The 17,341-nt window shown below is 42.5% G+C and overlaps 1 protein-coding gene across 4 annotated transcripts in view; it reads right to left on the bottom strand.

Annotated features, from left to right (window-relative positions):
* The window catches only part of NUP93 (nucleoporin 93), a 113,258-nt gene that overhangs the window by 17,860 nt on the left and 78,057 nt on the right, over positions 1-17,341 (bottom strand). For all 4 annotated transcript variants that reach the window (XM_003823764.6, XM_063597594.1, XM_034940219.2 and 1 more), the window contains 3 exons: positions 8,325-8,399; positions 5,478-5,567; positions 3,204-3,343 (listed from right to left, as the gene is read on the bottom strand). In XM_003823764.6, the coding sequence (XP_003823812.1) occupies positions 3,204-3,343; positions 5,478-5,567; positions 8,325-8,399 (305 nt within the window). The remainder of the gene's footprint in view (positions 1-3,203; positions 3,344-5,477; positions 5,568-8,324; positions 8,400-17,341) is intronic.

Here is a 17,341-nt window from a genome sequence, read left to right as displayed (position 1 = left end):
AGTCTCATTCCGTCCCCAGGCTGGAGTACAGAGGCGCCACCTCGGCTCACTGCAATCTCTGCCCCCCGGGTTCAAGCAATTCTCCTGACTCAGCCTCCTGAGTAGCTGGGACTACAGGTGTGCACCAACATGTCTGGCTAATTTTTGTATTTTTAGTAGAGAAGGGGTTTCACCATGTTGGCCAGGATGGTCTCAATCTCTTGACCTCGTGATCTGCCCACCTCGGCCTCTCAAAGTGCTGGAATTACAGACGTGAGCCACTGCACCCAGCCGACTCAATGAAATTTTATGCAGTTATGAAGAAAAATACACATCAAGAACAGGGGGAAAAAAGAAATATAACAAGGTAATAGGAGCCTCTAGATGGTATACAGGTCCTCCCCTCTTTTTTCACGTCTTATTTTTAGCATCTTCCAAAGTTTCTATAATAAGGATGTATCATTTTTATAATGAAAAACAAACAAAATTTAACAAATGTTAATGAGTTCCCCATCATTGGAAGTTTTTTTTTTTTTTTAGACGGAGTCTTGCTTTGTTGCCCAGACTGGAGTGCAGTGGCACGATCTCGGCTCACTGCAACCTCTGCCTCCCAGGTTCAAGTGATTCTCCTGTCTCAGTCTCCCAAGTAGCTGGGACTTGCGCCAGGTGCACACCACCACACCCAGCTAATTTTTTCTATTTTTAGTATAATCGGGGTTTCACGATGTTGGCCAGGCTGGTCTTGAACTCCTGACCTCAGGTGATCCACCCACCTTGGCCACCCGAAGTGTTGGGATTACAGGTGTGAGCCACTGCGCCCGGCCTGGAAGTATTTATAAGCAGAGGTTGGATAAGAAATTGAGGAGTTCTGTAGCAGCCAGGACAAACAGATGCCCACTATGGTCTCTTCCAATTTGAATTAAGACAGTCCATGTGCTGACAAGGGCCTAAGCTGAAGAAGTCTAAATTCCTTGAGGGCTAAGAAATATATATCATGCCTCAAATCTTGGAATGTGGCAGGGAAGAGACAGACCAATCCTATATTTTCACAACATTTCAGCCTTGTAATTGAAAAATTATTTGGGACTGGTCTACTTTGCCATCTGGTGCATTACATCACTTGAACTATTATATGCATACTGTCAGTGAATCAGCAGCAGAGAAAAATATTTTAAAACTCAGTATAATTATTCTAAAATACCCCCTTTATCAAAGGTGACAATGAATGCTCACAAAAGATGCCATGAGAGAGTGATGCCACTAGAGTGAAAAATAAACTTAAGATTACAATTATGAACAGGAAATTCCCAAATAGCTCCAAGAAGCACCATTAAAGAAATTAATGGAACAAGATAATTTTTAAAACTAAACGAAAAGACTAAAAGAAATGGACTGGCTTACCAGCAATTTAAAACCAAGGAAAGCAGCCCAGTACCATTGGTGAAGTCAAGGACCAATGTTAAGGATTAGGGTGATCAAGAAAAAAGTAGTCATGAGCAGTCATACACTTACACTCACTGAAAAAAAATAAAAATTAAAAAAAATCCTAGGCCAGGCACGGTGGCTTACCCCTGTAATCCCAGCACTTTGGGAAGCTGAGCCCAGTGGATCACCTGAGGTCAGGAGTTCAAGACCAGCCTGGCCAACATGGTGAAACTCCATCTCTACTAAAAGTACAAAAATTAGCCAGGCATGGTGATAGGCAACCATGCTATTCAGGAGGCTGAGGCAGCAGAATCGCCTGAACCCGGGAGGCGGAGGTTGCACAGAGCCGAGATCACACCATTACATTACAGCCTGGGCAACAAGAGCGAAACTCCATCTCAACAACAACAACAAAAAAAAAAAAAAAAAAAAAAAAAAGCTGGGCATGGTAGCACACACCTCGGGAGGCTGAGGTGGGAGGACTGCTTGAGCCTGGGAGGCAGACGTTGCAGCGAGCCCAGATTATGCCACTGCACTCCAGCATGGGTGACAGAGCCAGACCGTCTTACCAAAAAAAAAAAAATTCCTGGAAGTTTTTATATAGTATAAGAAATTCTGACTCATTTTGCCGACTGGTAACAAATAAATGCTACTATGTATGTAGGTTCTTTATGGCTGAAGATTGATAAACCCAAAACTTAAACACAAAAATTCAGCCAACGCTTGGATGAATTATTTTATAAACCCTTTATTCCTATACTAGGAGAATAAAAATCCATTTTGAGCTCCAGATTTTTCTTAACCAGGGAATGGAAGCTAGTGAGTATAATGTGTCTGATGGTGTTCATTTCAGTAGCTCTCATGTAATTAATACAGTATTTGGTATAAAAACCTATTCTCTGCTGTACCAAGTCTGAATTACCTCAGTAACATACAAGGAAATCTTCTGACTTCCTAATGAAGTATTGTTTTATTGACAAAAGGCGATCTTACTGCAAGGCTGCTGGCAGGTGCAGAGGCTGAGTGGCAAAGGCCTGCAATTTAGCAAGTGTATTCAACTTGGCTTTCTCTTCTCAGGCCAGCAGGGAGGGGCCCAGCACCCTGTCTCTAAAATAAAGAGATTCTATTGCACACTCATGACAACCCCTGCTGGCCAATTCAGAGTTGGAAGGAGTGTCCACAGGGAGGGATGATAGCATGGGTCCTACTAACGAAGGGAACAATACTTTGGGCACAAAGGCACTGCCACAAACCCCTCAGTGACCAGCTCTGATTGGTGAGGAGGTGGCAAAGAAACCCAGGCATAAATCACAGGCATTATCAGCTCGGAATGACCCTGACTTATGGGAATTAACCAAGTAGAGTCAGAACAAAAATAAGGGGAAACGAGTTTTCCTAGGGTTTGAAGGTAGTAACATGCCTGGGAGTAAAATTAAAATGTGGAGAGAAAAGAGCCTAAGGAGTAATGGCTGAACCACATTAGAAAAAGATTATGACCTAAGGCACTACGGCCTTACGTATTAAGAGAGAGTGTGGAGAAAGAAAAAGGGAATTCGAACAGTGCTCATTTACCATGATTTTTTAACGTGTGATTTTTATACCACTGCAGAAACAGTCCTGGTAGGGAAGTGAAACAGGATTTCTGAAACAGGATTACAACTCTGAACCTTGTTCAATTTAACATAATAAATCTTAAATTATACCTACAGCACACTTAGCCTGAGGACAACTTAAGATCTGAGAAACAGTTGACTGCAAGGGATGTGAAAGCCAGCCCCACTGTGCTACTGCTGCCTTACCTCTGCTCAAGGTACGCCAAGGCCTGCCTGACAAACTCCATGCGCACTTCCACGCTGCTGCGGTTCTTCAGGGCATCAGTTGCCGGTGTCAACAACACGTCTGTCATTTGTTTTACCATGGTCCACATGTCAGAAATGCTCTGCACATAAATGAAACTGCATGTGACAATGCTGCAGGGCCAGAGAAATTATCTAGTTCTTTGTGGCACTCTGACCTCCAAAGGGGGCAGAATGTGGTGGGGGATGAGGTTAATGTCATCTGTCTGTGACGGCTAGGCTTAAGCTCAGTGCAGAAGATGCGTCTCTGCTGGCCAGACTTCAGAGTTCCATCTACCGATGAGCACCCCTGCCCCTGCCCTGAGTTGGTTTTCAGATCAATTACTATTCCAGGTCTGACATAACCATGTACATAATTAAAACCACACCCAAGTCACGAGAACACTGAATCTCAGTGGGTCATCCCTTCAGAGACAAGGAATCCATTTATAATCATCCAAAGTTCTAGAAGTTTAAACTCAAAGAGCTGCATTTCAGTCCTTACAAGGTTATCTGAGTTTCTAAAGGCTTAAAATAAGAGTTTAACCTAATAATACAGGTTTTTGTCCTCCCAGAGACGCTCCAGGGGCCACTGCTCTTACCTTACTTGGTGAGCGTCACAGCCTCCCATTTTCCTTCCCACTCACTCCCTTCAAAAGACGCCTCCCAGGAAAGGAGCGGGTGTTCTTTCCTCTGTGTTACCACCACACAGCTGGGACTCCCTCTCCCCAGAATCCTTCTGCCTGTAAATCGCTCCTTAAAAACAACGTGTTCCCTGAACCCTTGGCAATACTTTAAATGTACGAGTCCTTGCAGGATAGCACTGATTGGAGAAAAAGCAGGTTTATACTTGTTCCAAAGCAAAAGAGAAAAGCCTGTTTTCATGGTCTGTCTCAAAAATTAAAACTTTAGAATGTCCAGACAAATGTGACTCTTCCTAAGTGGTGGAATGATTGGTGAAACCTGACTTTCTTCTTTAGATCTGTTTACATTGTCTTATATTTTAGTATTTAAAAAAATTAAGCTTGAGACCATCCTGGCCAACATGGTGAAACCCCGTCTCTACCAAAAATACAAAAAAAATTAACCAGGCATGGTGGCAGGTGCCTGTAGTCCCAGCTACTCGGGAGGCCGAGGTAGGAGAATCGCTTGAACCCAGGAGGTGGAGGTTGCAGTGGGCCCAGATCTCATCATTGCACTTCAGCCTGGGCAACAACAGTGAAACTTCATCTCAAAAAAAAAAAAAAAAAAAAGAAAAGAAAAGAAAGAAAGAAAGAAAAGAAAAAGTTACTTTTTTTTTTTTTTTTTTTTTGAGACAGGGCCTCACTCTTTGTCACCCAGGCTGGAATACACTGGCATGATCATGGCTCACTGCAGCCTTGGCCCCCCCTGGACTCAGGTAATCCTCCCACCTCAGCCTCTCGAGTAGCTGGGACTACAGGTGCATGCCACCACACCTGGTTAATTTTTCTATTTTTTGTAGAGAAGAGGTCTTGCCATGTTGCCCAAGCTGGTCTTGAACTCCTGGGTGCAAGCAATCCACCCACCTCAGCCTCAAAACGTGCTAGGGTTACAGATGTGAGCCACCACACCGGGCTGAGCAATTTTTAAAAAGACAAAAAAAATCTGTGTATGGGTGCTTGCTTCCATAATAGCCTTCCCTCCCTTCTTCCTTCCTCCTAGCCACCCACCAAGTAGTCATCCATCGCCCCCCCGCCTTTTTTTTTTTTTGCCCCTTATGGGAGAAAACTGGCCAGGAATAAGGGGTGAGGCAGGAGAACAAATAAAGGCAGTATATGTGTGTGTGTCAGAGGAACAGAACCAGTGGTATATAAAGAATGCTCACAAAGGCCCCACCGAGTCAAGTTCGAGGGCTCACAGGTGTGAAAAGCCATCACCTTGACAATTCTGCTCTCATTAAGGAGCCTACTAGATTGTGTAAGGAGGGAAACTGGTGAGTGGGGAGTAAAAGCCTGATGGGACTTCAAAGCAAATACAGCTTGAAGAGAACTCTTGTGACTATCAATTGATACTGGCAGGGCCTTTTGAAGATGCATTTTTAAAAATTCATCATCAAGAAAACCACCCAAAGTTATTTAAAATAAAACTGAAGAACAGTTAACATTTCATTCCACAGAATGGCGTGTCTCCGCAGCACATTTCAACCAAATCGGCAAGTTGCTAGCCCCATCGGAACACTGGACCCCGGTTTCTACCTGAGTTAGCTCTAGGTGCTACCTTATCATCCAGCTCTGCGACGGAAGCACAAAGGTCCACCAGGTTAGGCTGCAGGTGTCCATTTACAATTTTCTCATTATAGATATAAATCTGAAATGATAAAAAGCAAAGTAAATGGCAAAGTATCTATTTTCTCTTCTTTTTAAACCTCCTGAAGCAGGCAATGGCCGGCAAAAGCTTCGGCCAACCTTTCCTTCCTTGGAGTGGCTGAGCCATCCAGACTGGCCAGCTCCCCAGTTGCATTGGGGTTGTGGGTAACACACCAAAGCTAACTGCCACCCCGCCTTCCAAACACCTGAGGAATGGGAGCAGCGGGGTCCAGGGGGAGAAGAACCACAGGCAGGTCTGTGCCTCTCTGTCCTAGTGAGGAAGCACCCAGGGGAAGACAGGAGAATGGAAGGGCTCTGGCTGCTGCTTCCTAATAACCAAGGCAAAGGACTCAATTCTTTCAAAAGGACTGAATGGCCCTGGTATAGGGTTCATGGATGGAGTGGGGAATGTTGGGCACTGCCTCCCTCCACACGTGTTAGAATAGCAGGTGTGGCACATGTGGAATATCCATTTCTCCTGGAAAGAATCTCTGTTCTTCAGGTAAAATTTTCTTAAGGAAAATGAACTAAGGTATGGGAAAGCCACTCTTACTTTAGATTTTATTTTCAAGGAGCTAAAATGATGATAGTAGAAATCGTAAATTCACTCTTCTAGATTTAGAACTAGTTAAGTCCTGGTAGGGAAGTGAAACAGGACTTCACTAGTTAAGATTCAGAGCTTAACTAGTTCTAAATCTTAACTAGTTAAGCTCTAAATCTTCTTGTGGAAGATTCTACTTTGTATATGAAGTCTTTGCTCTCCCATAGTAGTGATGTTAGACAAATCATGACCCTGTTGAACTGTAGTTTCCTCTACGTTAAATGGGGGAACATCGGTATCATTCATCTTCCAGGGCTGTTATGAAGATTAAATGGTTTCGCTGGGTGCAGTGGCTGAAGCCTTTAATCCCAGCACTTTGGGAAGCCGAGGCAGGTGGATTACCTGAGGTCAGAAGTTCAAGACCAGCCTAGCCAACATGGTGAAACCCTGGTCTGTATTAAAAATACAAAAATTAGCCAGGTGTGGTGGTGCATGCCTATAATCCCAGCTACTTGGGAGGCTGAGGCAGGAGAATCACTTGAATCTGGGAGGCAGAGGTGGAGGCTTCAGTGAGCTGAGATCGCACCACTGCACTCCAGCCTGGGTGAAAGAGCAAGACTTCGTCTCAATCAATCAACCAACCAATCAATAAAATGGTTTTAAACCATGACGTAGTACTTATTCACTCAATGAGCATTTCTTACAGGCCTTCCTTTGCAAGGTACTGTTCAACATGGGATATAAAGCTTCACTCTTTAGTGGAGAGGACAGCCGTGTAAACAGACACAATATTACGGAGTTGTATGTGCTATGAAATGTTAGTTTAATGACATCTGTAGTCTCTGCAGGTGTAGAAGACACACAGTCTCTCTTCTCAGAAGCCTGTATTTCATCAGGCTTCTCTCCATGGCAATAGAGGAGTCAGCCATATAATGAAGGTGAAGGGTAAAGGATGCAGATGCACAGGGGGAGTAAAAAGAGAGAGGTATAAAATTGGAGCAGGAGGAAATAAATGAAGGCCAGTGGCAAAACATGAAGGGGTTGGAAGGAAGGGATCTCATGTGTGGGAAGGTGATGAAGCTGGGGGCTTCAGCTGCCTGGAGTCTGACGTGGCAATGGCACCCCAAAGAAGAGAGACTTTCAAAAAGACATTTAGAAAATTTCTCTCAACAAAGGGTAAAAGAGGGACTTCTGATAATACCATCAGCTAACCAGGTAATTCAATTCATGTGGAATGCCACTGTCTAAATAACTGGCAGCTGAAGAGAGACCCCTTGGTTAAAGAGCCCAGGGTCTAACAGTTTCTCACTGTCCCCTGCTCACCTCCACAGCTTCCCTGTTTTTGCTTCCAACCACCCTACTCCAGGCTGGAGGAGGATGAGGTGGGTAATGTTGAGGGCCACAAGTGGGACCCTTGGGTCCCCCCTCAAAGAATCTGGGAGGTGGTAATGGCTGAGCAGATATTCCTGGACCACTGCTGGTGGAGGATAATCTTAAGGGGATGGAGGCCCACTGCCCTCAATTCAAGAAACAGGATATTTTTCCTTCTTTGTACTTTGTGGGAGAAAGCAGCAAATTACAATAAAGCACAAAGTTGGCTGGCACTGCTTTATTTAAAAAGTCAATTCCAGCTATGTATGGTCCTCAGGGTGGTTTCAGTCCAACAGAATTCCTGTGCTTACCACAAAGCATCTCAGTCCATTTCCATACTATTGGACGGTCCTCATCTACAACCAGAAGGATGACCCCTAAAATATTATGAGCTTTTCTAGGACAACAGTGGTATTAAGTAGTGAATACACTATGCTTATTAAGACAAAAAAGCATTTAGAAAATTTCTTTCAACAAAGAGTGAAAAAAGGATTTGTTAATACCAACAGCCTACCAGGTAATTCAGTTAATATGGAACTCCATTTGCTAAGCAGCGCAGTTACCTGAAGCTTTACTGTACATGGGACTATTGCCAAAAATGCATACTGAGATGCCATGGTCAGTGTAAAGGACAGATTTCAATTTCCTCAAATCAAATGTGAGTAATTCTATTACCCTATTTGATAGAATTCTCCAGTGGCCTATGCTAAAATATTAACTAGTTCTCTAAATGAAAAAATACAACTTGCTTTCAGGGTTTGACTTTTACAAGTTTTTGTTTCCTTTTACTCCCTAGAGGTTCACAAAGGATTTTCCTGGCTTAATCCCCATTAAAATCACACTCACTTGCCGCGCATAGGCCATCTCGATGTTATCCAGAGAGCTTCGACCAGGGGGTCCCACATCACTGATGTAGCTTGGCTGTGGATAAATACACATTCAGAATCAGTTAGGGACAGTATTCAGTCACGTGAAGAAATCAAATCACATCATAAACATATTCTTGTCTTTAACAGAGCTGTGAAAAGTCTATTTCCTAGTTAAGAATTCCTCAAAGTGATGATTTTAGGGATTTCAATAACATGCAACTTTTACTATGAACACATGAGAAGAGAGCAGGCATGAGATTGGATTAACTAAAAAAGAGTGAGGGGCTGCATAAACCCTATCGATACCTCAATGACTGTTTCTGGAAATGTACATCTTTCCAACATTCTGTTTGAATCTCAAGCCCCCTCTCTACCTCATCCTCCCTTCCCATGTCTTCACACTAGTGAGGCCATTATTTTTATCAGTGGGCCTCTTTTTCATCAATCGTATCAGGCAGTTGAGGGAAAGCAGTTTATAGAGTCAAACACCTGATTCAGACATTTCCACACTAGAATCCACACTAAGACAACAGCTGTTGATTACTTTTCTGTTATCTGAAGATGTGAGACCAGGGCAAGTTGGACATTCATTCAGTAAATATTTGCTAAGTGCCTGCCACATGCACAGCTGTACATATATCCATCTCCATAAGAACAAAAACCAGCCAGCCTGCGAAGCCTGTCCCCAAAGAGCTTACAATCTGAAGAGGAGAGTGCAATAAAAATACAGTCATATATTACTTAAAAATAGGATAGGTTCTGAGAAATGCATCATTAGGAGATTTCGTCATTGTGTGGACTTCATAAAGTATACTTACACACACTAGACGGTTTAGCCTACTCCACACCTACGTTGTATGCATAGCCTATTGCTCCTAGGCTACATACCTGTACAACATATTACTATACTGGATACTGTAGGCAACTGTAACACAATGGTAAGTATGTATATATTTAAATATAACTAAATATAGAAAAGGCACATAAAAATACGGTATAATCTTATGAAGCCAGCCACCATCACATATGCAGTGCATGACTGTGTATGAAAAAAGTTTCAGTCTTTTTTAAGAAAGAATATTCATCTTTAGCCAAGCTTATTTCTTCTGTAAAGAAGTACAGATCAAAATTAGGTAAATTCTTAAGTTCCCACTGACTAGTTTGTACTGTAGCATAGCAGAGATCAAATTCTTTAAGCTTATCTCATTTATAAAAAAAAGCTGAATGTTCCATACACTAAAATCTAAAATAAATCAAAGTTTAAACTAGGCTTTCTGCGAAACCAATGGGGAAGATAACAGCCAAGCTTCCCAGCACTATGAAGCTGGTAAAAGGAAGAGTACAGTGGGCATGCACCAGGAGAGGGGGAGAGAGGGGAGAGGAGTTATCAGAAAGGCAGTTTGAAGCCCCTGGTTCTGGAGAATGAACACTGGACTGTCAAGGATGCCTGGGTTCCAGGACGGCCACTTCACTTCCTGGCTTTGGCTTCTGGAGCAAAGCACCTCCTCAGATTCCCATTAGTCAAATGAAGGGGCTATCCTAGGTGATCTTGAGAGGTCCCCTCAGCTCTGATCTCCAGCTATCACTGGTATTAAAAGAGCTTAAACAGTTCACTGATCTGGGTAGATGCTGCTGGCTGGCACAATGACCACTCCCAATTCCTACTTCTCACATCTTTACACTCTGCCACCTTTCAAGCTGGCATTTAGAGTTATTAGGTTGGTGCAAAAGTGATTGCAGGTTTTGCCATTACTTTCAATGGCAATCACTTTTGCACCAACCTAATAAATGTACCCAATAGTGTGCTGGTAAATGTTTTTTAACAGCCAGCTCTTGGGAAAAGGGATGATGGGTAGCATTGCTGGTGTCTGCGGTTTAAATTCTCCCACCATGGCAGATTTCAAGCTATTCAAGGTGATATCAACTAGACTGCAAATTCCTTGAAAATTCAAGAACAGGTCTTCATGTGTTGATCCCTATACACCACTGAATATACCCTTTTCCAGACTCTACTACATCAAGGAATGGCACACCCTAGTTCTAGCCAATGAGATGGAAACACAAGCCTGCTAGTATAATTGAGGACAGCTTCTGCTTTTACTGATTGGAGGGTTGAGGCGGGGGGCCCGTCATGGCTTTTCAGCTCTCTCCCCTTCTTTCTGCCTTGAATGCAAATATAATGTCTAGAGCTCCTGCAGCCATCTTGTGAACCTAAAGTAAATAGATGTGCTAGAGAGGGTAGTGTACCAGGACAGAAAGGTGTTGGGTCCCTGACGGCACTGCAGAACAACTGGATTAACATCAACACTCTCCACACCTGCAGACATCTTGGTAGGTGAGAAATATATACCCCTATTCAAGCTACTAAAGCTCAAGGTTTCCACCTGTCACAGCTGAAAGCATTCCTACCTGAAACACAGATTTAATTTAAAAAACCACTGGGTTACAATAATAACAACAGCTATTAATGAGCACTTACTATGTGCCAAGCACTGTTTGAATTTCCATGTTATTAACTCCACAACCCTATGAAGTAGGTACTTTTATTTATTTATCCATCTTACAGGTGAAGACACAAAGGCACACAGAGAGGCGAAGCAATTTGCCCAAGTTCACTTCAGTAGGAAGCAGTGGAGCTGTGGCTTGAATCCACAGTCTGGCACCACACTCTGTATTCTTTGCTACTGCTCTATCCTGCCTGCCAGGGCTGCCCAGGGCAACTCTCCAAAAACATTCATCACAGAACAGTAGAGAGTAGTAGTAGTAGTAGTAGTAGTAGTAGTAGTAGTAGTAGTAGTAGTAGTGGTAGTAGTAGTAGTAGTAGTGGTAGCAGCAGTAGCAGTAGCAGCAGTAGCAGTAGCAGCAGCAGCAGCAGCAGCAGCAGCAGCAGCAGCAGCAGCAGCAGCAGCAGCAGCAGCAGTAGCTGGAAATCCTGGATCCACTACTTACAACAATGTGACCTGGAGCATACTGCTGCCTTTAAGCCTCAGTTTCCTTAGCTGTAAAGTGGGGGTGGTAATGGTATCCACCACAGAGGATTGGGATGAAGATTAAATGGGGAGAAAAATGGTATGAATCCCTACCTCACAGCACTGTTGTGAGGAATAAGTGGAAGACTTCAACACAGTGTCCAAGATATGGTCAATAAACGCTAGCTGTTATCACTTTATAAACAAAAAGAAACCACCACAACGAACACAGGAGCAAATCCTACGCTCAACAACAACAGACAGATATGGACACCTCAGAAATATGACCTAAAGTATTTCACTTTGTGCAGGCTGAAAGTCTCATTTCATTTTTCTACAATGAATACACATTCCTTGTTTGATGGAAGCCCCCCCAAGCCCCCCGGCCAGGGCATTTTATACTTCTGGACTCATTCTGAGTCTTCCTATTAACACTATATTAAGGACTGTTCTCTAAGACAGCCACCTTTCTAAAACAGAGCTATCCAAAAGCTGGAGATTCCACAGTCTTTTTACAGGACACAGCACTAAGCCTGTTAATTCCAGAAACCTAGTCAAGGAGAATAAACAAGGAAATGAAAAGGAGAACAGCACTAAAGCATTTTTGCAAGGACACAGTTGTTGTAGCTAAATATACATGAGCAGCCTTGAGAAATATTTTCCAGTGCTAAAAACCTAATTTTTAAAATTATCCATTTAAACAGTAGCTGGGTATCAGCCTTCAAATTTCCATTTAAATTAATTTTGCCTAATGCTCTTGTTTTCAAACATACCTATCCTTCAGTTGCCCTTGACCAAGCCGCTATTTCACCGCACATAAAGTCAATTATCCACAAGAGGATGTGTACGTGCACATTCCTGAACAGAGGAACCGGCAAATATTTAGCTGGAATTCCACAGCCAGGGACTGCCTGAGGGCTGGGAAAGCCATCAATCTCTGGGGTTCTCTGCACTGGGGCTTGGCGGAGCCATAGCAAGGACGACAGGACAAGATGACAGGAGCAGGGAGCCAGAGACCAAAAGAGCAGGGAAGACAACAGGGTTTCTTCTTTTAGAAGAAAATGAGCAGCTCACCCAGGAGTCTGGAGACAGATACGTGGAAAAACAGCAGCCTCTGGGAGCACAAACTGAGAAAAATCTCGTCAGAGTAGATGGTGTTCCCAAGACAGCCATTCCAGGACAGGATGGGGACCGAAAGTGGCAGGAGGGAACCGCAAACTTGTATTAAGCACCTACTATTGTACAAAGTGTATTCAGGGATGCATAAAACTCTTTTCCCAAGGAAAGCACATTCTAGTTAGAAAAAAACGAAATGCAGGCAGGGCGTGGTGGCTCATGCCTATATTCTCAGCACTTTGGGAGGCTGAGGCAGGCGGATCACTTGAGTCCAGGAGTTCAAGAACAGCCTGGGTGACACGGCGAAACCCCGTCTCTACAAAAAACAAAAACAAAAATTAGCTGGGTGTGGCGGAACGCGCCTGTAGTCCCAGCTATAATACTTGGGAGGCTGAAGCAAGAGGATCGCTTGAGCCTGGGAAGCGGAAGTTGCAGTGAGCTGAGATTGCACCACCGCATTCCAACCTGGGTGACAGAGACCCTGTCGCAAAGGTGGGGGAGAAAAAGAAAAAAAAGGAATGCAACTAGCACTCCTAGCAAAATGAATATAGGGTAGTAAGAAAATATGATGATACTGCAGACGGAAAAGAATTTAATTTCTAAGTGGAATGTTTTGGCTTTATGTAAGCAAAATGGAAACACGGTGATTAATTTACAATAGTTAGCTTTAAAATTTGTAGGCAAAAGTCCAGTACTACTAGGAAAAAAACACCAACCAGGAACCAGAGAGGACTAGGGTCCTAAATGCAACCCAGCTAATAACTGTGTGACCTTATTAACCCTACTAAGATTGTTGACCATGGACAAAATGAGAGGAATACTTGGGCCACACATAGGCTGGAACACTATTAGAACTACTAAAAAACGACAGACACCTATGTGTACTAACCTAGGAGAAGTTGTAAAATATGTAAAACAAAAAACATAATGCAAAATTATAGGAACTAATATATAAAATGATACTATTTGAGATAATAAATCGTAAGATATACAGATGTGCATGTAAGCCCCTGGGAGAAACTGGAAGGGTGTACACCACTGACAGGTTGTGTTTGGGTGCAGGATGGGGAAGAGCAGCAGAGTGGGTCTACATTCCTCTACTGTCAGAAAAGCGCACAAGATCAGACAAGGGCCTGTTGAGATGAGGTTTTTAAAAAATCTTTTTGAAAGAGCAGCAGAGCACTTTCTATACCTGAACTCCTACTCAAACCCCTAACAGGTGAACTGGGTCCATCCCCAAGGAAACTGCCAGGGAGCCACAAAATACAGCTCAGAATCCTATGGTCTGCAGTTTTCAAACTGTTAGTTCATATTCTACTATATTTCATTTCATCTAATAGTCCACCTATTGTAAAACACTGTTATGTATCAATAAGAAATTTTAAAATGCTGTTAATGATATACTGCTGAATTTAAGACATATCCTGATTTGAGAGATGTTGAGATGTAAAACAGATGCATGACTGAGAAGTGATGGAATATGGTATTAAGAGTTATCAAAATTAGAGACTATGTTCAACATACACTGTTTACATATCACAGTGTGGAATGTTACCATCATTATCTATACTTATTAAGCCACAGTTTAGCTTCTCTAGTGAGATTTCCTGCTGAGTCATGTTCCAGACAATACATTAAGGGATTGTTCATAGACTATGTCTAATAGCACAAAGCAGCCACTAGACTACACTCAGGTTAAATTTACCTTTAAATGTTGTTTTAAAAGTTGGCTAAGGTACATCATAGATTCCCCAAACTGCTCAAATCCTGCATGCTGTCATGCAAGCCTCAATAGGGAAGTTCTTCCTCATGCTGAGCAGATGCAAAAACTGCGATGTGAGGATTCGTAGCCAGGGGCCTCATTTTTGTTTCAAAGCACATCATTTTTATTCACACCACAACTTAAAGAGTTAGTAACAATCTTTCAATTCCTACTTTCCTCTAAAAAGTATACCTTTTTCTTCCAATGATATCCTAAGGAAATTAATTTCCCAAATTGACTCTATGCTACTGAAGCATCATTTCCTTTATTAAAACTTGCTAGGGGGGCCGGACGCAGTAGCTCACACCTGTAATCCCAGCACTTTGGGAGGCCGAGGCGGGCAGATCACGAGGTCAGGAGATCCAGACCATCCTGGCTAACACAGTGAAGCCCCGTCTCTACTAAAAATACAAAAAATTAGCCGGGCGTGGTTGCGGGTGCCTGTAGTCCCAGCTATTCGGGAGGCTGAGGCAGGAGAATGGCACGAACCCGGGAGGTGGAGCTTGCAGTGAGCCAAGATCGTGCCACTGCACTCCAGCCTGGGCAATAGAGCGAGACTCTGTCTCAAAAAAAGAAAAAAAAAAAAACAACTTGCTAGGAACAGATATTACCAATGTCTCCTTTAGAAGGAACTGGGGGAAACTCCTGTTATTGGAAGGTGTGGGGGAAAAACATGTTTCAGAAACCACTATATCCTAGTCTACTTTTTGCTAAACAAACAAACAAAAAAAGCTTTGAGCCTCTCTTCATATTAAATTACCAAAATTTGGACATTTTCCTTCAAGTGTTAAGGTCAGCTCAAAATTATGTGAAGCTGTCTTCTTAACTAATGACTCTGTATTCCAACGACCTTATTCCTGACAATAAGGTGCCCAGAAAATAATGTTTTAGATATTGTCATACCCCTTTAATTATCTCCTCTATTTATATGCAAAGATTTTTTTGATTCCTAACAATACTTTATAAATCAAGGAAAACACTTAAAAAGAGATGGATCCATATTAAAATGATTGAAGTAAAAATGTGTATCTTACCAAATACCAACAATCGCACAAAGAATGCTAGAATATGCTGACTGTGTACACTATGCTAGGCACTGGGCCGGCCACTTTACATATTCTACATTCCTTACAACAACAGTTTTTTAAGAAAGACATTTCATGGCCAGACGCAGTGGCTCACACCTGTAATCACAGCACTTTGGGAAACAGAGGAGGGCAGATCACTTGAGGTCAGGAGTTCGAGACCAGCCTGGCCAATATGGTGAAACCCTGTCTCTACTAAATATACAAAAATTAACCAGGCATGGTGGCACATGCCTATAATCCCAGCTATTCGGGAGGCTGAGGCATGAGAATCACGCCATTCCACTCCAGCCTGGGTGACAGAGTGAGACTCTGTTTCAAAAAAAAACAAAAACAAAATGATATTTCATAATGAGGAAGCCCAGGCTTGGGGACCCAAAGCCTGCTGAATACCAAAACCTGTCTTATGCCTTTTACATTGTGTAGTCTCCTATAAAGAGGGTGGACAAGGTGTCCGTCCATGTGAAGTATCACCTTTCCATTATTTTGAAGGAAATCATATGGAAAAGGCCTATAAAAACACGAGGTTCCACATACACACTGGAATGGTTAAATTTAAAAAGACAGAAAACATCAAGTGTGGCAAGGATATGGAACAAATGGAATTCTCACATACTGCTGGTGGGAGGGTACTCCAATATAACCATTTTGGAAAACAGTTTGGCAGTATCTACTAATGCTGAACATATGCATACCCTCTGGCTCAGCAATTACCCTCTTAGGTGTACCCAACAGAGATGCAAATATGTGCTCACCAAAACACACAAAAATGCTCACAATAGTACTATTTATAAAAGAACTGGAAACTAAAAGGTTCACCAATACTAGAATGGATAAACAAATTGCAGTTATACTGTTTAGCCATGAGAATGAATGGCTTAAAAGTACATGCAATAATATACAAAAGGTTACATAAAAGCAGCTAGAAACAACAGTAGATACTATATGACTCCATTTACATAAAGTTCAAAAACAGGCAAAATTAATTTATGATATTGGATGTCAAGATAGTGGTTTCCCTTGTTGATAGTGGGTGGTGACCAGAAAGGACCATAAAGAGGATTTCTGGGGCGCTGGTGACCAGAAAGGACCACAAAGAGGATTTCTGGGGCGCTGGTAATGTTCTGTTTCCTCATCTGGGTGTGTTCTATCTGTGACGATTCATTGAGTTGTACACTTTTTAAAAATTTTTTAATTTTTTGAGACAGAGTCTCACTGTGTTGCCCAGGCTGGGTGTACAGGCTGGGGTACAGTGGTGCGATCACAGCTCACTGCAGCCCCAACCTTCTGGGCACAAGCGATCCTCCCACCTGAGGCTCTTGAGTAGCCCGGACTACAGGAGCATGTAACCATGTCCAGCTAATTAAAAAAATTCTTTTTGTAGAGACGGGGTCCTACTATGTTGCCCAGGCTGGTCTCAAACTCCTGGATTCAGGTGATCCTCCTGCCTCAGCCTCTCAAAATGCTGGAATTACAGGCATAAGCCACTGCACTCAGCCTGAGTTGCATACTTACATCTGTGCACTTTTCCATCTATACGTTATACATCAGGAAAAAAGTTCAAACAACAAACAACAAATCTGTAAGATTCCAGAAAAGGGCAATTCCCTGGATAATCTTAAGAAAGACCTGTATGCATCACTTGCCAACATTTACAAACTACTCTGCCAGGTGTCACAACAGAGATAGGAAAAGCATAGATAACTCCCTTCCAAGGGGACTTGAGGTCAAGTAAGAAGAGTCTACTAAACAGATTATTCTATTTTTAAGAGAAGAGCAATCAAGAAAGAACATCCCATTATCAATTTATAATTACATCCAAATCCCAATACAGAACACAACCTATTAACACCATTTTAAAAAGTGAAGTTTATAAAACCATGAGCTGTTCTAATTATTTGCTCAGATTCACAAAGAATTGAGAAAGGAACATTAGGCTGACCAACGATATTACACATTTGTTTTTCGTTCCCAAAGACTCTGATTTCAGTCTGAAATCTTTAAGTCTAAGAAATAAGGAACAGGGTCCTTAATGAGCAATTTCCCAACACAATGACTTTGG

This window comes from Pan paniscus, chromosome 18 (genome assembly GCF_029289425.2).
Source record: "Pan paniscus chromosome 18, NHGRI_mPanPan1-v2.0_pri, whole genome shotgun sequence".
Taxonomy (NCBI): Eukaryota; Metazoa; Chordata; class Mammalia; order Primates; family Hominidae; genus Pan; species Pan paniscus.
The sequence above is the reverse complement of the archived record's forward strand: the minus strand, read 5'-3'. Positions and strand labels throughout refer to the sequence as shown.